This window comes from Prionailurus viverrinus, chromosome E1 (assembly GCF_022837055.1).
Source record: "Prionailurus viverrinus isolate Anna chromosome E1, UM_Priviv_1.0, whole genome shotgun sequence".
NCBI classification, from domain to species: Eukaryota; Metazoa; Chordata; class Mammalia; order Carnivora; family Felidae; genus Prionailurus; species Prionailurus viverrinus.
Window position 1 is genome coordinate 4232581 of NC_062574.1, and position 27748 is coordinate 4260328.

Sequence of the window (27748 nt, forward strand, 5' to 3'; positions counted from 1 at the left end):
CTTGTTCTGGGGGCAGTGGGGGGCAGGGAAAGGACTTGGCTTTGCAAAGAGACTCTGATGAGACCCCCCGGAGCAGGGAGGCGGCCCAAGGCTACAGGTGCACTCGCCATGCACCCACGTGTCTTCTCCAGGGAGCCGGGCTCTGTGCAAGCTCCCGGAGGGCTCCTTCCGAGCTAAACACCCAAGCGACCATGTTAATCCCCAAACGCTCAATGAATAGGAAATTACTCACGGTGTGTCCAAAAGCAAACGGAATCCGGGGCCTGCCCTCCCAAAGGTTAGTTACAAATTTAATTAAAGTGGGTCTGCATTTTTGGAAGGAAATCCTTGTGTTAAGGCCACTTGCTTGGGCCCTAATGACTATTTATAGCTCTCAGCACACTGAAGGGCTTTTCAGGGTAAATATAGTGTCTATTCTGATATTCAGGGACACATGCTGGCCGGGTCTGATTTCAGAGCTCTTGCCAGGGCTTCTAAAGCTCTCTGGCTTGCCTGACTGTTACGGGTTTCCTCTGCTGTTCGGGGCTGGGCATCAGGGATCGGGACCTGGGATTTTCAGGCAAACATCCCTGTGCTCTGTTCCCTGTAACCCTTGGATCAGGTGACGAAAAGCATAGAAGAACCGTTAAGAAGAATGGAGCCTGTTGCAGAATGAACCCCTGGTAGGTGTGACCTGAACAGAGTGTGGGGGTGTTTCTTCCTAGTCAGGCTCTTTCACCTCCCTGGGCCTTAGCTTCCTTATCTATAAAGTGGGCGTAACATAGTCATCTTGCAGGCCTCTTGGGAGGACGGACTAAGATACTATGTCTAAGAAGATAACTATTATCCTCCGGAATGATTAAGAACGCTAAGAATTTGTGGTGCCTGGCTGGTTCAGTCGATGGAGTGCATGACTCTCGATCTCAAGGTCGTGGATTCAAGCCCCGTGTTGGGCGTAGAGGTTACTTAAAAATAAAGTCTTGGGGGCGCCTGGGTGGCTCAGTTGGTTAAGCGTCTGACTAGATCAGGCTTGATCAGGTCATGATCTTGCGGTTCATGGGTTCCAGGCCCGTGTCGGGCTCTGGGCTGACAGCTTGGAGCCTGGAGCCTACTTGGGATTCTGTGTCTCCCTCTCTCCCCTCCCCTGCTTGCACTCTGTCCCCCTCTCCCTCTCAAAAATAAATAAACAAATTTATAAAAAAGAACAAATGAAGTCTTAAAAAAAGAATAGTAAGAATTTATCCCAAATGTGAAATATCTTAATTACATAAGGGAACATGATAGGATTAGAAATGAAGACACATTAAAAGCTAAGAACCAGTTCACGCATTCAAACCTCCAGAAACCAGAAGACCAGTCATAATGATGCCCTAAGGGCACCTGGCTAGCTCAGTGGGGTTAAGCATCTGACTCTTGGTTTTGGCTTAGGTCACGATCTCAGGGTTCATGAGTTCAAGTGCCCAGTCGGGCTCTGTGCTGACAATGTGAAGCCTGCTTGGGATCTTCTCTCTCCTCTCTCTCTGCCCCTCCCATGCTCATTTTCTCTCTCTCTCTCTCTCTCTCTCAAAATAAATAAATAAACTTAAAAAAATAGATTTATTAATATTTTATTTTATTTTATATTTATAAGTATAAATATAAATATATTTTTATAATATCTATATAATTTTATTGTTATAAAAAAGTTTAATAAATGCCTTTAAAGGTGGCCATCTTGGGGCACCTGGGTAGCTCAGTCGGTTGAGCGTCTGACTTCAGCTCAGCTCAGGATTTCGCGGTTCGTGAGTTCGAGCCCCGCGTCGGTCTCTGTGCTGACAGCTCGGAGCCTGGAGCCTGTTTCAGATTCTGTGTCTCCCTCTCTCTCTGTCCCTCCCCTGCTCATGCTCTGTCTCTCAAAAATAAATAAATGTTATTAAAAAAATAGATTCATGAAGTTGTTACTGTTTTGCTGAAGATTTATCCGTATTGTTGTGTGAAGTTGGAGATTACTCATTCGGTGTGTGAATATACCTCGCATTTTTACTTCGTTCCCCTGACAGTGCCACTTGGGATGGAGGTGTGTGTTTTTTTTTTTAATAGAACTGTTCTTTGAAATTAAGAACGAGGAAATTTCTAATGAGCATTCTTTTAGAGGACCTGCCTACGTTGGGAGGCTGAAAATATTATGAGTGGTATAATGTCTACTTGCCAAGGTTGGCTTAGTCAACATACAAGTTCTTCAGTTCCCTTGTTCAAGTGTGGCCACTGCTGTGGTTGGACAATTCACACCTGTATTTGATGGCAAGCCTCACAGCAGTACAAGGTCCTTTATGAAAGGGTAACTATCTGGGTCTCCTGTAATGGTTCATGGCAGTCTTTCTGTTTAAGTAGATGTGGATGACGGTGGTTATCCATGATCAGGTGCGCTAGCAGAATTATCTGCCTCTTCCACGCCATCGTAAGGATGTTCCAGGTATAGTTTCTACGCTGCTGTAAACAGTGATCATTGACCAACCATCCACCTAAAGACTAGCAAACATCCTCAGATGTGGAGCTTAATGTTTCCAGAATGTCCAGAAATGTCATTCATTGATTCTGTCATTTATTTCTCAACCATTATTTATTGCTCAGCTATCATGAGCCAAGAAGGGATCTATGTGTGAGGAACACAGCGCTGAATGACAGAGAGAGACTACTCACCCTCACGGAGCTTTCTGACCACCTCGTGTTGGGAAGCGGACAGTGAATCCACAAGGAAGTAATCCTGTAGTATGTCAGAAGGTGGTAAGTCCTCTAAGAGGAAAACAAAACCCAGGGAATCCCTGGGTGTCCAGGCAGGAAACAAAATCTCCCTAGATGGTTCAAGAGACTTTAATGGGAGGGTCATTTGCAGGGCTGTGAAAGGATTAAGGATACGTACACCAGGGCCACTGAGGCACCCAGAGACCAGCAACAGTGAAAAGCTGTTAGCACCCCTTCAGACAAGGGATAGAAAAAGAATTACTGCAGCCCAATGAGAGGAAGTAGAACTTGGGGTCAGGGTCGGTGGCGGGGGGGGTTGCATCTAGCATATTCTATAGCCATGGAAACTAGCTGCTACTGTCTGTGAAAACGGGCCAAAGCAGGAAGAAATACCTTGATGGCCATCTTTCCAGTCTCTGACACCATGGTGTGTTTGAACAAGCATGGAGCTGGCTGGGAAGGGAAGCAGACCAACAGAAACAGCAAGGGTATCTTGCCCACCTGATTAACAACAGCCTGTACAATGATTAGTCTCTTGAGGACATGCTCACAGGACCAAATACCTTCATACTCATTCATACTCAAGTGTCATTACAAGGCGAATGTCCACACATCTCTTCCCCAAATTTCCTTGTCACCAATTCTTTTTCCATAGTCTCCAACCTGTTGGCCAACCCAACTACCAATATGACTGTGTAGATCTGTAACTCAGGCCCTCTTTCCACCCAAAGGAAGTGGACAATAGGTACGGCTCGAGTTCTGTGCACAGAAGGTCTTCCTTCTCTACCGTGTGTCAGAGCCACTCTTGAACGGGATCATCTGCCTCTAGCTGATGCCAATGTATCAGACAGACTCATCTGTAAACCATCCCTACCTACCATTTTCCTTTAATGGAAAGCAAAGGCCATCAATGAGCACAGGTGGTATCACGGAGTTTTAATGCAACGTACTAGTGCCTTCTCTACCTGCTTGGGCCAAAGGTCAGTTCTCTCTAACTGAGGTGATCCCTGAAGGCGCTGAGAGCTGGCTGTCCGCTGACCGCACTACCAACAGCTGGGGCAACAAATCCATCAGTGAAGAGGAACCTGAGTGACACATCACAGCATCTATCACAGGAGAGGGGAAGAGGCAAACTGAGAATAAGTCCCTCTGATTTCATGGGTGATCAGAGAGTGTTGGTAAAAAGACGATGAGGAACTGATGGATGCCTGAGGAAGTGATGGGGATCTGTGCCGGACAGATGTTCTAGGCAAAGGGACCAGCAAAGTGCAAAAGCCCTGAGGCAGAATGTGCTTGGAATATTAAGAAGGCTCCACACTCAGCTCCAAACCCAATGTGGGGCTCGATCCCACAACTCTGGGATCATGACCCTGGGCTGAAATCAAGAGTCAGACACTCAACTGACTGAGCCACCCAGGCACCCCAGTTTTTTACTGAAGCATAATTAACATGTAACCTTATAGTAATTTCAGGTGTGCAACATACTGATTTGAAAATTCTATACATTTTCAATGCTCACCTTGATAAGTGTGGTCATCATCTGTCCTGTATGATGTTATTACAATATTATTGACTTTATTCTCTATTCTGTGCTTTTCATCTTTATGATTTATTTATTTTATAACCAGAAATTTGTACCTCTTAGTCTCTTTTCTCTATTTCACCCATCTCCCAACCACACCCCTCTGGAAACCACCAGTTTGTTCTCTGTATTTAAGCGTCTAGTTTTTGTTTGTTTATTTTGGGTTTTCATGCAGTATTTGTTTTTCTCTGACTTAGTTTACTTAGCTTAATACCCTCAGGATATGTCCATGTTGTCACAAACGGCAAGATGTCATTTTTAATGGCTGAATAATACTCCATTGCATACATATATCTTCTTTATCCACTTATGTATTGATGGACATTTGGAATGCTTCTGTAGCGTGGCTGTTGTAAATGCTGCAGTAAGTATAGGGCTGTATATATCTTTTCAAGATAGTGTTTTGTTTTCTTTGGGTAAATACCCAGTACTGAAATTACTGGATCATATGGTATTTCTATTTTTAGTTTTTATTTTTTTATTATTTTTTAACGTTTATTTATTTTTAAGAGACAGAAACAGAGCACAAGTTGGGGAGGGGCAGAGAGAGAGGGGGAGACCCAGTCTCTGAGCCCTCCACACAGAGCTCGACCTGGGGGTTTGAACTGTGAGATCATGACCTGAGCTGAAGTCAGTGCTTAACCAACTGAGCCATCCAGGTGCCCCGGTATTCCTATTTTTAATGTTTTGAGGCCCTACATAATGTTTTCCAGAGTGGCTGTACCAAGTTACATTCCCATCAACAGAGCACAAGGGTTCCTTTTCCATTGTGGTTTTGATTTGCATTTCCCTGATGATGAGTGATGCTGAGCATCTTTTCATGTGTCTGTTGGAGGGCCTACATATCTTGTAGGACATGGTTCAATGTTTGGCTTTTGCTCTAAATGAGATGGTAATCCTTGGAGTGTCCAGAGGAGAGAAAAGATGTGATTTGACTTTCACATACACCTGTTGTACTGGGACTAGGTTGTGTGGGGACAAGGATGGAAGTGGAGAGGCAGCTGGAGACTTTTGTGACAGTAACCCAGGGAAGCAGTAATGGTGGCCTTGGCTTGGCTTCATTGGGTAGAAGTCAAGGTGGTGAGAAGTGCCTGGATTCAGACAGATTTGAAGGTAGAGCAGACAGGATTTGCTCATGGGTTGGACGGAGGGGAATAAAGGAAAGAGAAGAGTCAAGATTACTCCCAGATTTTTAAATTTTGACTTGAATGACTAATAGGATAGAGTTACTCTTCACTTTCCTTCCTTCCTTCCTTCCTTCCTTCCTTCCTTCCTTCCTTCCTCCTTCCCTCCCATCTTTCCTTCCTTCCTTCCTTCCTTTCTTCCTCCCTCCCTCCCTCCCTCCCTCCCATCTATTCTTCCTCCTTCCTTCCTCCCTCCCTCCCTCCCTCCCTTCCTTCCTTCCTTCCTTCTTTATTTATTTTCTTTTTTTTTCTTTTGAGATGGGGAAGACTGCAGGAGGCAGAGATTGGGGATGTGGGTGAATTCCATGTTGCGTTCTATGTTAATTTTGAAACCCAGTTAAATCTAAGTGGAGGTGTTGAGTGGGAAGTTGGGTAAGCCATTCTGGAGGTATGTCCAGCTGAGAGAGGTCTAGGCTCAGGTTATACATTTGGGAGTTATCACAGGTAGGTGGTATTTCTAGACATGCAATGACATGCAAGCTCTCCTAAGACTTGAGTGTAGACAGGGGGGATATTGGAGGGCTATGCTCTTTGGTACTCCCATCATCCAGAGACTGGGGACTTGAAGTAGTGTCCTCAAAGGAGACTGAATAGATGTGGCCAGTGTGGTGGGGGAGACGTAAGAGAGCAGTGTCCAGGAGCCTGGTGAAGACAGTATTTGAAGCAGGAGGTGACCGCCTGCATCTGATACTGCTGGTTGGAAAAGTGAGATAAGGTCTGAGTGGTGACCTTGACTTTAGTCATGTGGAGCCAGTGGAGACATTGACAGGAACTCCTGTGTGAAGATTATCATGAGTTCAGTTCTCCTTCAGTCTTACTGTCCATCCAAGCCCCCTGCACCTGACGCTTTGAAAACATGGTCTTCTGCATACCTTGACATTTGGATGAGAGCCTCGCTATGTCTGCGAGATGCTTGGGGACACCGGCCCTCGGAGCTTGGTTGAATAATGTTAGGCAGCTTCCACTTTTCCCCATGGCCCTGGAGATGCAGAAAAGCAGGACAGGGCGGCAGAATCTCTGGCATGGACCTATGTTTGGGCTCAGATGCAGCTCTCAGGGGGAACAGTGAAAACTCACATCCACTAAGGGTGGGGGGTGGTTTCCTTTTTCTGTTTATGGCTTGACTGCCATAGACAAGGGATATTCCAACCCAAAGCATGTTGCTTAGTCTACAAAGAGATTCTGGCTCCAAATCCCAGTCTACTTTATAGCCCTACTTTAGGAGAGAAGCCTAAAGATTGGCCTGACCCTGAAATAAAGGTATTTTCTAGTCCAAGAATTGAGAACTCAGACTGAGCAGTGTGAATGCATCTGTGGGATTGGGGGCCATTCCGGGAAACCCAGGGCATGAAAGCCGCAGTCTAACGCAGAGCAAGCCCCCCGCCTGTCTTCTTACCTGGAGCCTCTTCAGTATCCTTGGTCCCAAGCAGAAGCCATGTTTTGAATTGAGTGTAGCTTCAAATTGCCCTGACCCATCTCTGGATCAGAGAGAAGGGCTCCCTCAATGGCTTCCTCCTGGCGTTTTCAACCCCTTGACTCCTCCCACAAGATGCCCAGGGCCCTGCCCTTGGACAGTCTCACCTAGGGAGGAAGGAGAGGAGGGGATTTGTCTCCCACTCTGCCTCCAGGAGCCTTCTAGCCCTGAGTCTGAATCTCCGTTCCGCTCCTGACTTTTTGTACAGTCTCAGGCATACAGTTAAACCTGAATCTCATGGCCATCTTCTGGAAATGGAGACCCCAATACTACCACCTTCATAAGCATGCTGTTGTGTAGAGTCAGAATATTTTGAGTCAGCCGCCATCTTTTTTTTTTTTTTTTTTTTTGCCACCTACCTCGTAAGAGGAGACATGGACCCTTTGCCCTCCAGTCCTCCGAGCCTGGTTGGAGGAGGCCATCGGGAGGCCCTGCTGGCTGCTTCTCGTGATGGATTCCTTAGTCAGAACAACTGAATGCCAGCAGCTTGGAGACTGACTCATCTGTTGTTGAAGTAAGTAGACCGTAGTCATGGACCAGTTCTGTATCAACGGACCCCAAACGGGCATTCAGCTCATGCCAGAAAAGGGCAAAGGTTGAGTCCTTACTTCTAGGAGGAATGGTGTCATGCCTGGAGCATTGTAGACACCTGAGGAAAGTCACTGAATGGTTAACTCAGGGTGGATAGTGTCCAGGCTAAAAATGGTTGGTGGATTGGCATTCATTGGATCCTGGCTTTCTCCCCAGCACGGCCACTGAGATTTCACTCTTGTGTCCCCACCTCGCTGGCAGGGGCTCAGACTCCATCTGGTTTCCTTAAATACCCAGAGGACCCGACACAGTGCTTTGCACATGGCAGATCTTAGCAGTTAATCCTTCTGTTTTGTTCGCTAAATGCCAAGTATTATTCTAAGATCTTCACACACATTAACCCACTTAGTCCTCACAATCCCCGAAAAAGGGGGGGGGCTATTCTCTCATTTTACAGATGAGAAAACTGAGGCACAGACAAGTGACTCACCCAAGGTCAAGGTGGGGGGAGCTGAGGTTTCTGTTGAGGCAGTCTGGCTCCAGAATCTGTGCCCTCAATCACAATCTATATTAATTCCTTCAAAATTCTAAAAAATAAAATGGTCTATTTGATAGAACATATGTGTGCATGTGTATATATATATATATATATATATTTATATATGTATATATTACATATATATATTCATTGATAGATATTCTCCCAAGGCACACATCACATATACGCATATATACAAATATGTCTGTGTGTCTGAGGATTTTCTACTTGTGCACCATGGTCTTAGATGTCGGGGAATGCAGAGAACAGTCCTTGCCCTAGAGAAGTAATTTACAATCTGTAAGAGGGAAACAGGTATATAAATAGATCATTTCAATATACCGAGGAATTAAAATCCACCGGGGTCTGTCTTAGAGCAAAGCTATATGAAACTGAGACACCTTGGCTCTTTTCCCTTTTTTTTTTTAATTTTTTTTTTTCAACATTCATTTATTTTTGGGACAGAGAGAGACAGAGCATGAACGGGGGGGGGGGGGGCAGAGAGAGAGGGAGACACAGAATCGGAAACAGGCTCCAGGCTCCGAGCCATCAGCCCAGAGCCCGACGCGGGGCTCGAACTCACAGACCACGAGATCGTGAGCTGGCTGAAGTCGGACGCCTAACCGACTGCGCCACCCAGGCGCCCCTCCCTTTTTTTTTTAAATGTTTTTATTTATTTATTTATTTATTTTGAGGATGAGAGAGAGAGAGAGTGGGGTGGAGGGGCACAGAGAAAGGGGGACAGAGGATCTGAAGCGGGCTCTGTGCTGAGAGCAGAGAGCTTGATGTGGGGCTCGAACTCACAAACCACAAGACCAAGACCTGAGCCAAAGTTGGACGCTTAACAGACTGAGCACCCCCGCCCCCCGCCAACCCAGGCGCCCCTGTTTCTTGATGTGGGTGGTGGGTACAGGTTACGTTCACTGCCTGAAAATTCACTAAGCGATGCATTTAGGGTTATGTGGGTTATATACTTTAATATAATCAACACTTTAAAACACTTGAAAGGAAGAAAAGTGTCTTGGGAGCTCAGAGGATATAGCAAAGATTCAGTTTTGGCCGGAGCCTCAGGGATCAAGCACCCTGTGTCCTGCCCCAGCATCTGATCACTGCTTGTCTCTCAAAGTGCCACCTGGGCCCTCCGATGACATCAGCTTCTCTCATGTGGCTCCAGAAAATGCGTTTTTCTCTCTGGCACCTTCTCCTGCATTCTGCACAGATATGTCTTGTTTTGCTTTGCTTTTTGCATTTTTTTAAGTTTATCTTATTTATTTTGGGGGAGGGGGGAGAGAGAGCGTGCAGGGGAGGGCCAGAGAGAGGGAGAGAGAATCCCAAGCAGGCTCTGAGCTGTCGGTACAGAGCCTGATGGGGGCTGGAACCAGGAACCACGAGATCATGACCTGAGCCGAAATCAAGAGTCTGATGCTTAACCAACTGAGCCACCCAGGTGCCCCTTGCTTTGCTTTTTAAAAGCGAACTGAGTGTCTCTTTGTGAACCTTTCCTACATGGACACACAGGGGTTATGAACCATACAAAGGACCCTGTACACTGTGGAGGGCAGAGGCCACTGGGTACGGACCCCCCTGCTCTAGGCGAGGAAACAGTGCAGGAGACCTCAGCACGCCCTCCTGGTTGGGCTTATTCTGGCAAAAATCCATCCGACATCTCTCCAAATATGCCTGGCTCAACAAACCACAAAATTCCATGCGACCATCATTCATTGGGCACATACCTGACTAGAGCCCCAAACATGAAGAACTTAGCTGACTTCTCCTTATTCTGTGGCTACCATTCGGCATAAGCAGATCAAGTGATTTTATTTGTAACATTCAGGGATGGTTTGTTCATTTTTCCAGAAATGACACGTTCACTAAACACATGAATACTTTCTTTAGATGAATCTAAGTTAGGGCATAATTAGGGTTGTTATACTTTAGCAGCTTATTTTAAAAACAAAAACAGCAACCTAAATTATGTATTCAGCAACCTGTGGCCTCGATGATATGTTAGTTTAAAATATAAGATAAGTTTATATAATATTATAACAACACACTAGGAACCATGCAGAACACCACTGCTTTAAACAAAACTTGCACGTTTAGCAATGTTTATTTTTTATTTTTTTTTAAATGTTTATTTTTGAGAGAGAGACAGAGACAGAGCACATGAGTGGGAGAGGGGCAGAGAGAGAGGGAGACACAGAATCCGAAGCGGGCTCCAGGCTCCGAGCTGTCAGCACAGAGCCCGACGCGGGGCTCGAACCCACAAACCATGAGATCATGACCTGAGCCAAAGTTGAACGCTCAGCCAACTGAGCCACCAGGAAGCCCCATAGCAATGTTCATTTTCAGAAGCAAAAGTGCCTAGCAATGTAAGTACAACATTTGCAACATTTGTTCTACTTAGTTGCGATAAGGTGTCATTCCATCCGGCTGTTCTCATTTTGTTTTATCATTTGATTATGCTTCTAAGTAGATTTTACTATAGGTAGAAATTAGGAAATTTCGAAGAGAATATATATTTAAAGTAACACAAAACTAATTTTTTAAATTTAAATTCGTGGCTTCTTGATGAAAATAAAAAAAGGAAGTATGGGATAGTCACGCATGCTATCAATCTTTGTCTGTTAATTAAGGGAAAACATTTCTGGATACTCTTCCGTCAACAAACATGTGCGGGCAGCACATTTTATACTTTTGGTAGTTAGAACCTTGCTTTCCCCTGTCTTCAAAACTTCTTACCCTAAGTGTTCACGTGTCCCATCTCCTTTGGTTACGTTGATTAAACTCACTGTCAGGAAAGCCTGAGATGCTGATTTATACTAGAGTGTCAATGGTTGATATCTTCTGTAAGAGTGATCTCACTTAAAGATACTGGCATTTTACCGGGAATCAGTAGCTGAAGCCAAAGGTGTTTAATGAAGGGTAAGATGATGGGTAGAAAGTTTACCCGGACCACAGCCTTCTGAAGTCCACCCCAGAGATGTTCGTTGTGGACGTAAGTGCCTGGCTGGTCTGCCTCTGCAGAGCTGGTAGGTTGTGGCTAGCACATGGACACCTTCCCTGGGGCATTTGGTGGCAGGTGCTCAGATGCACTCACAAGGGCATGCCCGGCAGGGCTGGGAGCAGCTTCCATTTCCCGAACACTTTCCGAAGCCTTGGGTTCCGGGAATTTGTGTTGAGAGTGCTTACTGCCTTTCCGTACCCTCTGCTTCTCTATGAACTCCAGGCGGGCTGCCGTGTATCTGTTCACGGCCATGACCGACACAGCCATGCAGAGCGCGAAAGAACCCCACGCGAGGCTGTCAACAAAAGGCACAGTTAGGGAAGAGTGTGGGGCTGTGGTTTCCTTCCTGCGGGAGGTCAGTCTGATGAAAATCCATCTCGTAGTTCCACTGAGCTCGGACCCGGACTTTGGATCACAAGTTTCGGACACCAGCCAACAGTGTTGTTAAGGGAAAAGATTTCGGAGTCATTGTGCCCAGTGTGCACTGCAGGTTTACGCCCATCTCTTAGGAACTGTGCACCCTTGAGCTGATGACTTCACCTCTCTGTATCAGTTTCCTCGTCTGCAAAACTTGACGGATAGTAACACTGCACACAGGGCGGTGGTGAGGAATTTAATGAACTAATGTGTGGGAAATACTCAGCATGGGATCTGCTGATACAGAAGTGTTGCTTTTTTGTTATTGTTGCTCTTGGCTCTAACGCGGGACACCAGCCCTGGGTGTTGTTACTTTATATCCCCACCCTCTGGAAACCTGTTGCATTCCGAGATGATGGTCCAGCTACACTTTTCATCTTCCACAGAACAAGGAGGAATGAAAGAGAAAGAACCTCTGCCAAGTGACGAGTGTGTGTTTTCGGGGGACGAAATTCCCAGCTAGAAGAGAAGCCTCCACCTCCAATTACCTACAAAGAAGCCTACTGTAGCTAAGTTCTAAACTCGCTCCAGAGTTTCCAATCATCCCTAAACATGACTTGACCCTCAAGGACACCAACATCTAGGGGGAAAGCCCAACAACAAACAGAAAAAAAAATCCAAAGAAAAGAGCTAAGAACAGAAGAAAACACCAAGAAGAAAACCTTTTGATTACTATCTACAGAGACATATGAGAAGCTATTGCATGAACAAAGCAAGATCAGGATATTTAGAAAAGGAATAATTAGAAAACAAGAAAGACCTAGGGCACCTGGGTGGCTCAGTAGGTTAAGCATCCGAGTTCGGCTCAGGTCACGATCTCCTGGTTCATGGGTTCAAGCCCCGTGTTGGGCTCTGTGCTGACAGCTCAGAGCCTGGAGCCTGCTTCTGATTCTGTGTCTCCCTCTCTCTCTGCCCCTCCCCTGCTCACACTCTGTCTCTAAAAAATACATAAACATTAAAAAACAAACAAACATGGGGTGCCTGGGTGTCTCGGTCGGTTAAGCATCTGACTTTGGCTCAGGAGATGATTTCACAGTTTGTGGGTTTGAGCTCCACATCAGGCTCTGTGCTGACAGCTCAGAGCCCGGAGCCTGCTTCGGATTCTGTGTCTCTCTCTCTCTCTCTCTCTCTCTCTCTCTCTCTCTCTGCCCCTCCCCCACTCACGCTCACTATCAAAAATAAATAATAAAGACATTTTTAAAGAATGTAAAAAAGAAGGAACAGAAAGCTAAGAAATGGAAATAATCAAAGAAATAACACCAGAAAAAAAACCCAGAATTCTAGGATGTGAATATTCCGATTGAAGGGCCCGTCAAGCACAGGAAAGGGAGAATGAGTGTGAATGAGAGATTTTCCCTCCAAGGTGCATCATCCTGACATTTCAGAATACCAATAATAAAGAGTAGAAAGCAGCAGCTTACCTATAAAGGAACATGAATCAGAATAGTACGGAACTCGTGCCAGAAGCAGTCAATTCTAGAAGGAAATGGAGCCACACCTTCAACATTTTAAGGGAAAATGATTTCCAACAAAGGATTACGCACGCTGCTAAACTATCAAATATAGAGCATTGGATAAATACATTTCCAAATATGCATGAAATAAAATCATATCTTTGCTCCTCGAACCCTTTCTTAGAAAGCTACTGGGGGATGTGCTCCCACAAAATGTGAATGTGAACTAAGTTAGATAATGACATGGGGCCCAGAAACAGCTCTCTGCTCACAGCACCGTGGCAAACCTCCGGGCAGGGGGTCCAGAGCGGAGAGGAATGTGGAGGGTTTTGGTTGGAGCTGGAAGAGTGGGATAGGGGGAGACAGAATTGAGAGATTGCTATGTTTAATGCCATTTTATTTTCAATTTTTAAACATCTTTAAATGTTTTTATTTATATTTGAGAGAGAAAGAGAGCAAGGGGAGGGGCAGAGAGAGACGGAGACGCAGAATCCCAAGCAGGCTTCAGGCTCTGAGCTGTCAGCACAGAGCCCGACGCAGGGCTCGAACCCACGAGTGGTGAGATCACAACCTGAGTGGAAGTTGGACGCTTAACCAACCCATGATTTTTTTTTTAATTTTTTTTTCAACATTTATTTATTTTTGGGACAGAGAGAGACAGAGCATGAACGGGGGAGGGTCAGAGAGAGAGGGAGACACAGAATCGGAAACAGGCTCCAGGCTCTGAGCCATCAGCCCAGAGCCCGACGCGGGGCTCGAACTCACAGACCGCGAGATCGTGAGCTGGCTGAAGTCGGACGCTTAACCGACTGCGCCACCCAGGCGCCCCCAACCCATGATTTTTTAAAAAGATATTATTTTTAAGCAATCCCTACACCTCATGTTGGGTTCAGACTTACAGCCCCAAGTTCAAAAGTCATACACTCTACTGACTGAGATAGCCAGGAACCCCTGTTCAATAGTATTTGAGTTTTAAAAGCTATTTGTATGTACTTCTTTGATTAGAAGTTAAGTAATTACAAGTAATAGGAAACAAAACAAAACAAAATGATATTGGAACCAATACCATTTTTTGAGAGAGATCACGAGCAGGGGTGGGGGGAGGAGGAGAGAGAGAGCGAGAGAGAATCCCAAGCTCAGTGTGGAGCCCAACGCGGGGCTCAATCCCACGACCCTGGGATCATGACCTGAGCTGAAATCAAGAGTCAGACGCTTAACTGACTGAGCCACCCAGGCGCCCCTGTATAATGTGACATGACTGAGACTTTCTGTTAGGAACACAACTTATCTGTCCATTAGAAGCAGGGGCAGGGTCTCTCATGATTGAAGTATTTATTAGGCAGCATTATAACTCAGGACTCTTCCCCGTAAGCCATGTTTAAGAATGGGATAACATCAGTATCCCCATTTATTTATTTATTATTTTTATTTTTATTATTATTATTTTTTTTAATGTTTGTTTACTTTTGACACAGAGAGAGACAGAACATGAGTGGGGGAGGGGAAGAGAGAGAGGGAGACACAGAAGCTGAACCGGGCTCCAGGCTCTGAGCTATCAGGACAGAGCCCAATGCGGGGCTCGAACCCATGAACCGTGAGATCATGACCTGAGCCAAAGTCGGACACTCAACCAACTGAGCCACCCAGGAGCCCCCAGTATCCCCATTTCTTGAGGGCTTCACTCTTTGCCAAGGATTTCACAAACATAATCTCTTTGAATGCCTAGGGACACATGAGACAGGTCTCATCACCTTCCAGATGAGAGAGCTGGGCTCCAGAAAGGTTAAGAAATCAACCCAAAGTCAGACGGCAGAGCGATGGCCAAGGTCGGTAGTCTTACAGAACCTGCGTGTAACCCTGCGGGTCCGTCGGGGCTTGGGCACCACGGCCAGCAACTTACCAGTATGACCAGCCGTAGTCCCATGTCTGAGGCTTCCAGTCTTCGGGACCAAGGTTCACAGCGATTTGAAAGATGGTTGTGTACATCATGTGGGCCACCATCCCGAGGAGCCCTGCACGAGGAAAGCTTTGTGAGCCACAGGTGGGGATGGGGTTTCCCTACCTTGCGCGAGTTGGATGTAAACCCCAGGAGCGTCCTTCTTGAGCCCTTCCAAGCAGGTCCCCCGTCTCACATTCACACCAGTTCCTCGTTGTCGTGAATGCATATGGCGTGTGTTCCTCTGACGTGTCGTTCCTCCCGTGGCCACCTCTCCCCGTGTGTCATGCCCCTGTGTCCCTGTGCTCAGAGGCACCGATGCTCCAGTCTCTCCTTCCCTGTGCAGCGGAGGGGTCCTTGGACCACATTTGGCCTGAAGCCACACTCCACGGGGTTCTGTTCTGTTACTTGTTTTGCGTGTGGATGGTTTGCTAACTCTGGGATACTTTAGGGAAAAATCTGAGTACGGGGGGCAAGCCTGGGTGGCTCAGTCGGTTGAGCATCCAACTCTTGATTTCGGATCAGGTCATGATCTCACATTTTGTGAGTTCGAGCCTCACCTCGAGCTCTGTGCTGATGGCATGGAGACTGCTTGGGATTCTTTCTCTCCCTTTCTCTCTGCCCCTCCCCTGCTCGAGCTCTTTCTCTCTCTCTCGAAATAAATAAACATTAAAAAACCCAAGGAAGTTGCCTTGGATTTCATTTTTAAATGCTGGCTGTTTCGTTGTGTCTTTCTTTTGCTGGGAGTCTAATCTCAGGCGTGTTTTCATTGGATAAATGTATGGCCAATGGTGGCCAGGTAGGGATCAGCTTCAGGGGCCCAAATAGAAATGAGTTTTATTTTATTTTTTTTTTTTTATTTTTTTTTTATAAAATTTTTTTTTCAACGTTTATTTATTTTTGGGACAGAGAGAGACAGAGCATGAACGGGGGAGGGGCAGAGAGAGAGGGAGACACAGAATCAGAAACAGGCTCCAGGCTCCGAGCCATCAGCCCAGAGCCCGACGCGGGGCTCGAACTCACGGACCGCGAGATCGTGACCTGGCCGAAGTCGGACGCTTAACCGACTGCGCCACCCAGGCGCCCCTAGAAATGAGTTTTAATTGGTGGGGGCAATTATTTATATATTAATGGGCCATCTAAAGTCCTTGTGATGTAAACCCTCCAACAGTCTACCTGAAACTGTGTTTGCACACTTGAACTGAACAGACATCCAGAAAGAGGCTTACTCATGACCTTGGTAGGGGTCGGGGGGAGCACTGGAGGGTGCCAGGACCTGGGGAGGAGTCTCCAAGAGCCCATGGCCTACCTCTTTGTTATGAAGATCCAGAAATTGGATTTTATCACCCTATTCGCTGATGATAAAGCTTGGGAAAGACTCCTGATACTTATCACGCACAGAAGTGAGCTCCCAGCTGGACTGATGCACTGTTAGCAGGGCTTGGAGTATGGGGACAGAGAAACAAAGGAAGTCATGTGTTGGGGGTCCTTTTCTTGATGGAAAGGCCACTCAGGAGACCAAATGAAGCTGCTCTGATACAGAGGAGGATACAGAAGGAAGACCGCCACCCCAAAGAAAGGGAGTTCTTTATTCTTACACGTACATCGAGCTTGATAATGACTTTCAGCAAGCAACCATTTCTTGCATTCTTCCCACAGAGTAGGTGCATTTACTTAGTCATCACTATAGCCACTGGAGGTAGCTGGCTTAGAGAGGTTGAGTAACTTGCCTGGGGTCACACAGCACTCACGTAGCAGAGAACTGACACCCAGGTAGGATTTCCTGACAAACTACTGTGCTACATTAGGCAATTTCTGTTCTCAGAGCCAATGTGTCTCCTTCCTAGGGTTGTGATAAAGACCCAGTAATACATTTTATTTTCCATCCTCTTTCTTTTCATCCGTCAGCCAAAGCATCATTGCTTTCCCCCGCCCCCTGCCCCTCCAGTGGGATTTATTCAGTGACTTCTCCGGTGGACCAGCCAGCCATCCTGCTGAACGGGCCGTTGACAGGAGAAGAGCCAGCCTGCACTTTGGCAGTGGGGACAGACAGCCCGGAGCTTTGTCCCTCCCGCTGGGACAGGCTGTGGGGAATCACCTGTTGGTTGCTGTCGACAAGTACCTGCGAGCACCGTGAGGATGGCTACAGAAGCATCCACATTGAGCCAGCGGAAACCAGCGCTCTGAGAACTCACTCCGGAGCCCAGGAGGACGGCACTCGTCAACACCAGAAGGATGTTCAGGATCTCGGCCCCAATGGACAGCCACAAAAGTCCTGCAAAGTGTGAGGGTGATAGAGACACTGAGCCTGGAGAGTTCAGAAGCACCGTGATGTCGAACCCTTTGATCCTGTTCCCTTCTAAGACACAAAAACAGGGTGGCCTGGATGGCTCAGTCGGTTGAGCATCCGACTTTGGCTCAGGTCATGATCTCACTGTTTGTGAGTTCGAGCCCCGCGTCGGGCTCTGTGCTGACAGCTCAGAGCCTGGACCCTGCTTCGGATTGTCTCCCTCTCTCTCTGCCCCTCCCCTGCTCATGCTCTGTCTCTGTCTCTCTCTCTCTCTCTCTCTCTCTCAAAAATAAATAAACATTAAAAATATTTTTTAAAACAGATTGTCCTTCGCTGGGAGGGGGAAAAAAATAAAAACAACAACAATAAAGCAGGAGTCTGATGTGGGGACAGGACAGAGGCTGGGGGGGGGGGGCCTCTCTATTCCCCAGTTCGGAAGTTAGTACGTTGTTTGGATTTGACCAGAAGACTTTATCTTGGTCCTTTTATTTATTTTTTATTTTTTTATAATGTTTTATTTATTTTTGAGAGAGAGACAGGATGCGAGTGGGTTGGGGCAGAGAGAGAGGGAGATGCAGAATCCGAAGCGGGCTCCAGGCTCCAAGCTGTCAGCACAGAGCCGGACGCGGGGCTCAAACCCACAGACCGTGAGACCGTGACCTGAACCGAAGTCGGACGCTCAACCGACTGAGCCACCCAGGCGCCCCAATCTTGGTTTTTTAAAGAAGACACCAAACTTAAGGAAGAAGGCAGAGGCGGCTGAGCGTTTAGGAGCCCTGGTTAGAGATCCCGAAACCTTGTTTGTATCTGTGTGGGCTGATCCTTTGCCCTCCGGAGGGCATCCCACCCGCTTCTAGGAGACACTGTGCTGCAGGTGGAGGTAAGAAGACCGAGGAACAGGGAGGGAAGCTGGTGTCTGTGAGCTGCGTCCTGGGGCCCCAGCAATGGGCGAAACAGGTGTAGATCCAGCCTTCACAAAACCTGCACTCCCGCTAGGGAAACAGACCCCGCGAAACCATCACGGATTTGATGAGCGGCACAGAGAAGACGAAGCGTGCGGGAGCCCATCTCTTCCCAGCCCTGTGTCCGCCGTGGGCCACCGTGGGCGTATGCATGCCCTGGGACCCGGTAAACACTACCGGTCAGGGCTTCTCGCCCCTCCCCACCGGCAAGTTCGGTTGTACCACCTTTTCCAGCACCCCTGACGACTACAGGGCACATGCAGGGGGCAAGTGGTTCCAGCGCTTAGACTTGACTTTGTGGAAAAACCACAAAGAGCTCTCTCGTGTCTCCGCCCCTCCCCCCGTCTCCCCCAACACACACAATCAAAGTGACCCAAGCTGTGAGGCGCCCTGGTGGACAGAACATGGGTATTTACCGTGTTCTTCAGCTGGTATTATACTCTGGAAACTTCTACACTTTTCACCTAGAACACAAAGAGAATATACTCATAAGGAGGAGTAACTGTGTTTCTAGCACCCTCACTCTCTTAGGGACAGACTATCCAGGGTCATTTTAATGGGGAGAGAGAGACAGAGCATGAGTGGAGGAGGGGCAGAGAGAGAGGGAGACGCAGAATCCCAAGCAGGCTCCAGGCTCCGAGCTGTCAGCACAGAGCCCGATGCGGGGCTCGAACTCGGGAACCGTGATATCATGATCTGAGCCGAAGTCAGACGCACAACCGACTGAGCCGCCCGGGCACCCCTATCCCAGGTCATTTCAAACAAGGATTGGGGGATGTGGCAGATGGCTTTACTGTTCACAGACATGTGCTGGCCCCCCTACCCACCCCACCCACCCCCCAATAGGAACATGATTCAATCCCATCGTGGTGAATCCAGGCTTGGCCATAGGACTTCCTTTGGCCAATGAACTGGGAGCTGGCATGGGGTGGGCCACTTCTGGTCAGAAGCTTTAAGAGCCAATGTTCTGGTTCTTGTTCCCCTGTCTCTGTGATCACAGAAGCGCCTGTCCCAATGGAGTCCCCATCAGCCTGGGTCCCTGGATAGCTGTAGGGAGGAGTCACCCTTCGCCAACCTAAAAAATACATGTGGAATGAACTAGGGATGAACTTGTTGATTTAAACCCCTGGGATTTGGGGGTTGTTTGTTACTGAGGCATAATCCAGCCGGTCTGGGCTGATACTGTGAGCCTTAGACCACAGGTTCTCACCTTCCCAAACAGCTTCCGTTATGGTATGAGTCTCAGTTTGTCTCTGGTTAGAGGGAAAGGAACAAAGTTTGTATTGTTTTTTTTTTTTTTAATTTTTAATGTTTATTTTTGTGAGAGAGAGAGAGAGAGAGAAACAGAGTGCAAGCAGGGGAGTGAAGCAGAGAGAGAGGGAGACACAGAATCGGAAGAGGCTCCAGGCTCTGAGCTGTCAGCACAGAGCCCAACGTGGGGCTCGAACTCATGAACGGTGAGATCATGACCTGAGCTGAAGTCAGACGCTTAACCGACTGAGCCACCCGGGCGCCCCTGTAATGATTTTAAAAAACACACTGGAGCAGATTCAGAGCTGTTACCAAGTGACCTTGCTGTTGGCATCCCATCGAGCTTTCTGGAGCGTGGAAGGACGGGGGGAGTTACTGCGTGTGCACCAGAGGCTGCTTATTTCGTGTTCCGGAAGGGTCCCGGAAGCCTGGGAGTATCGTCTGCCATGACAGATGCCCAGATGCCTGCACAATCACCTGCTTCTTCCCTGCAGAGTTCAGGGGAGTGGCTCCAAGGACCCCTGAGGGTAAGTGACCGGTACAGGAGCATTAGGACTCGGGCCGCATTAGGACACCGCCCCTGCTGCATCACTGACTGGATGCAATCTGGTGCACAGCCCGGAAGGTGCCGGAGGATGCAGACAAGCCTGAGCCCCGGAGCTGCTCCCCATCTGGGCTGGTGGGAACTAAAACAGGGCCAGTTGGGGCACAGATCACTGCCTCTCCAAAGGAATGGCTTTCTCAGCCCTAAACCAAACTTAGTGGTCCCCGCGTTGGCCTCGCGTCAAGGATTTAATGAAATAATGGACAGGAAAGCCGCTCTCAGTTCCTACGCACCGAAATCTCCCTGAAATAAAATGAGTTGTACTGGGGGCTGTTTGCATGTGGTTAGGGCACAGATTGTTATTAAATATAGCACACTGTAAGTATCCTGAGGGCCAGGGTCACGTCACCTACCTTTCCTGGAAGTTTTCAGGGACAGAAGGAAGCTTGGGGGAGCATCTTTAGACCGCAGAAATTATTTCTCCTTTGTAGGAGAGAAAACCCCAGGTAACTCTCCTACTCAAGAACCTGCAGTGGCTCCCTATTCCTCCAGTGCTGAGTCAAGGTTCCTCTTCTTTGATGGCCTTGCTTCCTCAACACACAGCCCTTCCCTTTGGTTCACCTTCTATGGCGTCAGGCTCATGCGGGAAGGACCGTCCGCACGAACAGGTGCACGCTCACGGTGGTGCACGTCTAAATGCCACAGACCTTCAGATTGGCCACGCTTGTCCTCACGAAACACCAAGCGCCCTGGGGCCTCATTGCTTCCCACGTCTGCCCTGCGCCTCTGCTGGGCTCCGGGAAGAAGAGGAACAAAGGCTGGGTTTATGATACAGCCACTTGGTTGAGCTGCCCTGATGGGATTCTTTCTGGCGAACGTGTCGCAGGCTTTACCCGTCACATGACCCGAGGGAGGGCACTTACACAGCCTGGGGGTGAGGATGACAGCACTGGGGACCCGTCTGCCAATCTGTAGCCGCGGTGGCCCATTCAGCTTTTGAATTAAGCCCACTTTGGATGGATGCAACCGTTTTCCTGAAGATTCTCCGATTTTGGCAGTGGGCACGGTGTTAGGGTCGCAGCAGCAAAACATCGGCCAGTTTTTCCTGGTTGTACCAAGGAAGTCGCCATTGCACTGGGGACATCTCCACACTCACACGCTGCTCTCAGAGAGCCCTTTTGGGGCCGAGGAGTGCTTCTTCACGTAAGCCCCCGCGTCATCCCCACGAGACCCAATGAGTGAGGCCGGCAGGGGGGAACAAGTGCGTGTCAAGGACAGAATGGGGCACGTAAATCCTCAAGGCCTGGCCTCTGTGCCTGGTTCTGCCATTCAGTAATCGGACCACTCTGAACCTCGGTCTCTTCATCTGTGAAGTGGGTGTGATAGAAGTCCTCCAATGACAAAGTTGCGAAAGGATTCTGTGAACTGCCTTATGTTTTTATTTGTTTTTTTTTTTTTTTGAGTGTTTTGTTATCGATAAAGACAAGTGCACACAGCCACATTTGACAGATCTGGAGGCCAGGCACAAACAGGTGGGTAGAGTCAGGAATCGAAACACCTGAGACCCAGTGCCTTATGCACATCACCCACCTGCTGTCTTTCTCCATAATGCACGGAGGACGAATTCTCTCTCTTGCCTTCCCTGGAGGGCCGCCCTTTCTCTCAGGAATAAAATGGAGGCCAGGTGCAGAGCCAGGGGCAGGGCAGAAAAGAAAGCAGAGGCCGGCCAAGGAGATTAGGAGAATTCACAATAGCTTAGAAGGCTGAGGTCAGCCTGGGCCAGATGTCAGGCCGTCGTGACCCCTTGATTAATCTGAATCCTCAGAAATGGTGTTCCTTTTGAATGAGGCCAGCGGGATTAAAAGGAAAAATCTTCATAAATCCCACGAAGCCAGAGAGGCGGGTGTTAACGGAGCTTGGCGATACAGTTTCACCAGCCAAGCAGGGCAACATGCCAGCTTGGGAACTGGTGTCCGGGTCCCCGGTGCTGGACTCGGGCATCTCTCTCTGCTTGTTCCTCACCCCCTCCCCTCTATGGGGTGCCCAGGCCCCTCGGTCCTTGACCTTTGGGGTTTAGTGCAACGGCAAAGAATTGGAAACAGACACCTTTTCTTGGCTCATTGATTGGACGCTTTCATTTCAAATCTCCATTTCAGAGTGTGGGATCAGAGGCGCTGCACCCCTTTAAAGGCACGTTAGGCAGGGGCCCCCAGGGGGCTCAGTCGGCTAAGCGTCCGACTTCGGCTCAGGTCATGATCTCTCCGTCTGTGGGTTCGAGCCCCGCGTCGGGCTCTGTGCTGACGGCTCGGAGCCTGGAGCCTGCTTCCGATTCTGTGTCTCTCCTTCTCTTTCTCCCCCTCTCCTGCTCATACTCTGTCTCTGTCTCTCAATAATAAACACATTAAAAAAAAAATTTAAAGGCACTTTAGACAATGGCATAAAGGAATGGGAGGAGGTGGCTTGCGCAGAGGATGTCCTAAAATCACACTCCGGATAAGCCTCCCCTGGAAGGTCAGCTTTTGCAAGGACGGAGCTGATTCAGAAGGAAAAGATCCAGGGATGCCCCTGGGGACATCAGAGCTGGGGAGGGGGTGTTGGACTTCCCGAGACCCCTTTCCTGGGCTTTCTCAGATCAAGGGGCAGCCTCCCCAGGATGGAGTCCTTACTGTCAGGTGTCCTGAGCTCCCCCCTCCTCCGGGACTCTCTCTTTGAGCAGTTTGGGTGCCCTCCCATTCACCTCCAGCTGTAATCCTTCTCTCTCTCTTTTTTTTTTAATGTGTATTTATTTTTGGGAGAGAGTATGCGTGAGTAGGGGAGTAATCCTTTTCTGTCGTCTACCCCAAATCTCCCAGACACTTGTGATAAATGAGACTTACAAGCAGATGTTTATGGGGACTGATCTTCAACTGGGGGCCCCAGGCTATATTCCGCGGCCAGTGTGTTTTCCTGGGCCTATGCAATGTTTTCGAGATGCTTTGAAATTGGGGATTTTCACGGGGAACTCCAAGTATTTTACTTTTATGGAAAACTCGGAGGATCTGACAACATTGAGCACGTAAGCCCTCGTGACCATAAAGTTGAGCTGAGCCAGGGGCTGCCTCTTTATCTGGGGATGAGGTTTCAAGGTCATTGGTATTCCCTGATGACCTTGCTTCATTTGCTTTTGTTACCACCTTCTGTGGGCATTGGTTTGCGACCTGTGGCATGTATCTTTTGTTTTATTCCTTTGTGTGTTTGCTGTTAATTCAGTTACTCTTTAGTAAAAATTGCATTCTAAGCTTTTTGCTCTGGGAGCGTCTCATAACACACGAGGGAAAAAAAGGTGTTCTGGAGAACATGCTTCTTCTTGGCTCTTAATAAAGTGATGACGGTATTTAGAGACTGTGGTTTACTTGGATGAACTTATTATCTTAGGAAGCATAAAAAATGTGAGCAGAGGGTTTTTTTGGATTGATAGACACAAAATTATTCGTTGGCAATTATAAGACAACTTCTCTTGAGTTTTGGACACTGTGGGGGGAAAGAGGGAGACTGGGTAAGACTTTTACAAAGAATGAGGGGCATCTGGGTGGCTCAGTCGGTTGAGAGTCTGACTTCAGCTCAGGTCACGATCTTATGGTTTGTGGGTTCGAGCCCCGCGTTGGGCTCTGTGCTGACAGCTCAGAGCCTGGAGCCTGCTCCGGATTCTGTGTCTCCCTCTCTCTCTGCCCTTCCCCTGCTCATGCTCTGTCTCTCTCTGTCCCTAAAATAAATAAAAACATTAAAAAAAAAGAAAATTTAAAAAAAAGTATATAAGATGCACATAAATCAGAAAGGAATCAAGAATTCCACTCTTTATTTCTACTTGGCTTTGTCCATGAAATGTTGAGAACATCAACCCTCCTTAGAATTCAGCCTGTGTTCCTGACAATATATTTAAAAACCTTGCAGAGGTGTGATCCACAAGAAGGCAGTGTGTGTGTGTGTGTGTGTGTGTGTGTGTGTGTGTGTGTGTGTGTGTGTTGGTAGAATGTCAAGGAGATTCCAGGTTTCTGGAGGAAGAAGTATGAAAGGTCTTCTCACGGCACCATAACTCTGCTGTCGGCCTCTGCTTAGGTCGAGAAAGCCCCCCTCCTCCCACCTGGGTCACAGGTTTTTATCAGAAAGCTCAGGGACAGGTGTCTAATTTCCTGGCTCCTGAGAAGCAGTGCTTCTCATCTTGTTCATTTAGGTGTTTCTTTCTAGGGAAGACTGTCTTGCTGTCTTGCCCAGATCCTTGTCCTGGAGTGACCATGACCTTGCGTGGCAGGGGAGGAGAGTTGCCTCGGGTGACACTGAAGAGACACGTGGGTTAAGTTCTTCTGTAGTGAGGCTTCCCCTTCCACCCTGCTTTGTGTTCTAATGCAAATACCTGGACTGTTCTGCCTCAGACACTCTGTCCTGTCTGCCTGGAATATCCTAATCTCCACCTATTAAAGCCACTGTCCTGCTTGGAGGTACAGTGGCCACCTCCTTTATGAAGCCTTCGCCATGCCCAGAGCTATGAATAACCTCTTTCTCCTTTCTATTCCAATATCATATGTGAATCTTTGCGGTAACCATGGTCATATTTTTCCTTGTTTTAGTTTCATCTCGATCCTCACCACTGTGGTCCACTCACCTTTGTATTCCCCCATTCCCCTCATCTTGTGCTTGACAAGGAAATGCTTTTTAGCGAATTTGTTCCATGCTGCTCGGAATGCCCTTTCCAGAGGGCTTTGCTATACCCCAGGGCATGCTTCTCTAACTCTGGTGTGTGTCTTAATCACCAGGGGAACTTATTAGAGATACAGATAACACCAGATAGAAAAGAGAGCTGAGGGGAATAAAAAACAATGCTATGAGGATGGGAAAAGAAAAGGCAATTAGGAACTCCAGGGAAAGCAAAAGGCTGTACAAGAAATTTAATGTACTGGTAGCACCTCCTTGATTCTGTAATGAACAATATTTATACAGTCTAAATAATTATTGGTTTATTGATTTATAGAAAACAACAATATAAGTATATTAGGAAGATGGGAGAACATAGGATGTGGTGGTATGAGAGATTTATCCTTATCTGTCATGACAGGAAGTCAATAAATCACGTCTAACATGAAGACAGCATATGGTTTTTGAAACATGGAGGCAAATACCAGAAGAAACAACTGAGCTAAAAGTGGTTTCTCTGAAGGGTGGGACCAGGTTATAGAACAGGAAGGCAGCAGGCAACTGTTGGTTTCTCTTATAAGTGTTTTTAAATGATTTGATCTCTTATCTATGTATAAATATTACCTTACTTAAATATACATACATATTTTAAAAAAGACTGTGGATATCTAGACCCCATTTAGATCTATCGAATCAGAATCTCCTGCACTGGGCACCTGGACTTGTATTAACTTGCTGGGCGATTCTCATGCACAACAAACATTTGATAACCGGAGTGGTGCTTATATGCAGCTATGGAAATAGAAGTAGGCAGACCTCACGTGGGGACTTGGAAGGGGAGTGGAAATTCCCAAGCAACTTGCCTATGGGTTTGGTGACTATATTTTACAAACTAAAAATCTGAGACTGCCTTCAGTGCCCTCCAGAATGCAGGATCATGAGCCTCCTGTGTCTGTGGGGGTAAAGAGAGAGGACGTATAGGAAGATAGTGGCACCCCCCAGAGGAGAGCGGCAGGAGGCCCCTCCAGTAGCTTTAGCTCTAGGTACTGTTGTATCATGTGTACCACACTTAAAGCAAAGGCCATATGTACTGACAGAGACACATGGAAGGGTAAGACTAGGCACTGCCCCTTGGTGGCCCCCAATGGGGCAGGATGGAGAGGGGTAAGCAGCATTGAGAGGGTTCCTACTTGGAGCCTTTTACTTAGACCTCAGAAGAAACCTCTAATGCTATAAGGATGAAAAAAGGCAATTAGAAACTCCAGGGAAAACAAAAAGCTGGTCAAGAAATTTAATGTGTTAAGCCTGAGGTCAAGAGAAAAAAGGGGGGGAGGTCCTCTCCTTTCCACCTTGAGGGGTGTGCTTTTCTAGCAGGAAGGGCAGAGCATTGTGGCCCCAAGCATGGACTTGGGTTTGCCCTCAGGCTCTATGACACTGCAGAGTTCAGCTCCTCCCTCCTTAGTTCCTTAGGATGTAAAACAAAAAAATTTTTTTTTTCTGAAATAGATGTTCCAAATACCAACCATTCCCTTCCCTCTTCTCTCTTGTCTTCCTCTCCCATTTCCCTTACCAACTGGCAGAAGTTCAAAAGATATGGAACCGGGGCTGAGTAATATGGCAAAAGCAGGGTTGGGCTCGCCAGCCATATGACCTGAAACTCTGAGCCTCAGTTTCCTCACTTGTGAGCTGAGGAAATAATACCTACTCTATGGGTATAGAGTACCCATGCAGGGTTATTGCAAGGATTTCCAGAGACAAAGGTCTAGCTTGTTAAGGATTCTTACTTCTTGAAGGTGCCCCCCAAGAGGGAGGATCCTTTCCCACCGATGATGATAAAAGTCAATTTTCCAAGAGAACTTGCCATTTCTTTTTTTTTTTTTGTAAGTTTTTAAATTTTATTTTTAAGTTTATTTATTTATTTTGAGGGAGAGATAGAGTAAGGGGCAGACAGAAAGAATCCCAAGAAGGCTCCACATTATCAGTGTGGGGCCTGATGCGGGGCTCGAACCCACGAACCGTGAGATCATGACCTGAGCTGAAATCAAGAGTCAGACGCTTAACCGACAGAGCCCCCCAGGTGCCCCTGAGAACCTGACATTTCAAGACCCCCTAAAAAGCGCAAGGATGCGGTTTAGGGTCAGACGGGGCCACTTTGGGTTCTCGGGGGATTGGGTAGACACTAGCAAATGGTCAAAGCGCATTCTTACAAACACCCCACATCAGGCACTGTTGCAAGGCAGGGAAGCCAGTCATTTACGCCTTATAATAACTCTTGCTGACATACTGCTGTCATCCTATTTCACAGATGAGAAAACGGAGGCCCAGAGAGGTGAAGAAGCTCACCCAAGGATACAGAGGCTGTCAGCAGCAGCACTGGGATTCAAACCCAGGCAGCCTGGCTCCCGAGCCCCTGCCTCTGTCGCCCCCACCCCCAGCACCTGCGGCCACGCTCGCTCACCTGCGCTGCCGAGGTTTTCCTCACAGGACTGCCAGAGCCCCACGTGGAACCGGCTCTGGATGAACCTGTCGTCTCCCGTCTCCCAAATGTACTGGACGGCCTGGCTCTCGTCGTCCCTCCTGCCACTGCCGTGGCCCCTGTTGAGATGAATGCATCCCAGCCCTCCCGGAAGGTCCTGGCACAGAGGCTTTGCCACCCTGCGGGTCCCCTCGCACCAGTGGCTGCTGCCCAGGGCGGCGAGGGAGAAGGCCAGGGCGAGGCAGACGGGCAGTAGGGTGTGCACCTGCTGTCTCCCGGCCCCGTCCATGGCTGGAGGAGGCGTGCGGCCTCGGGATGAGCAGCGGGCCGCCTCCCTGCCTCCGCGTGCTGCCCGCCCCTCTCAGCCCTGCCATCTGGCACCCTTACGGGCTTCTCTCCCATCCCCGGGGGCCCCCCAGCGTGTGACGCCCGTGTGCGCGCCTGTGGCCTGAGAAGCCGCGGGAGAAAGAAAGCACGAAGCCGACGTGTTCCCATCAGCTGCGTTCGCGCCCCCACCCTCCCCAGGGTGTGGGTGTGTAGGACCATGCCGGCTCTGTTTTTGTCTTTTTAAACCCGGGGTAAAATACGCACAAGACAAAATTCACCATGGTGACCATTTTCTACTTTCATACTGCTGTGCCCCAGTCTCTAGTCCCCTCTTCATCTTGGGACCCCGGGGGCGGAGCTCCCCTTCCCTGTCCCCGGCCCGGGCACCTGCCACTCCACTTCCTGTC

The 27748-nt window shown here is 48.1% G+C and overlaps 1 protein-coding gene across 1 annotated transcript; it reads right to left on the minus strand.

Moving 5' to 3' along the window:
- Positions 1-11052: 11052 nt before the first annotated feature.
- Positions 11053-27303, minus strand: GSG1L2 (GSG1 like 2). Its single transcript, XM_047834107.1, has 5 exons — positions 26997-27303; positions 18492-18539; positions 16946-17098; positions 14788-14899; positions 11053-11311 (listed from the first exon to the last, which is right to left on the minus strand). Exons 1-5 carry the CDS (start codon positions 27301-27303, stop codon positions 11053-11055), a joined length of 879 nt encoding a protein of 292 aa, XP_047690063.1.
- Between the last annotated feature and the right edge of the window lie 445 nt (positions 27304-27748).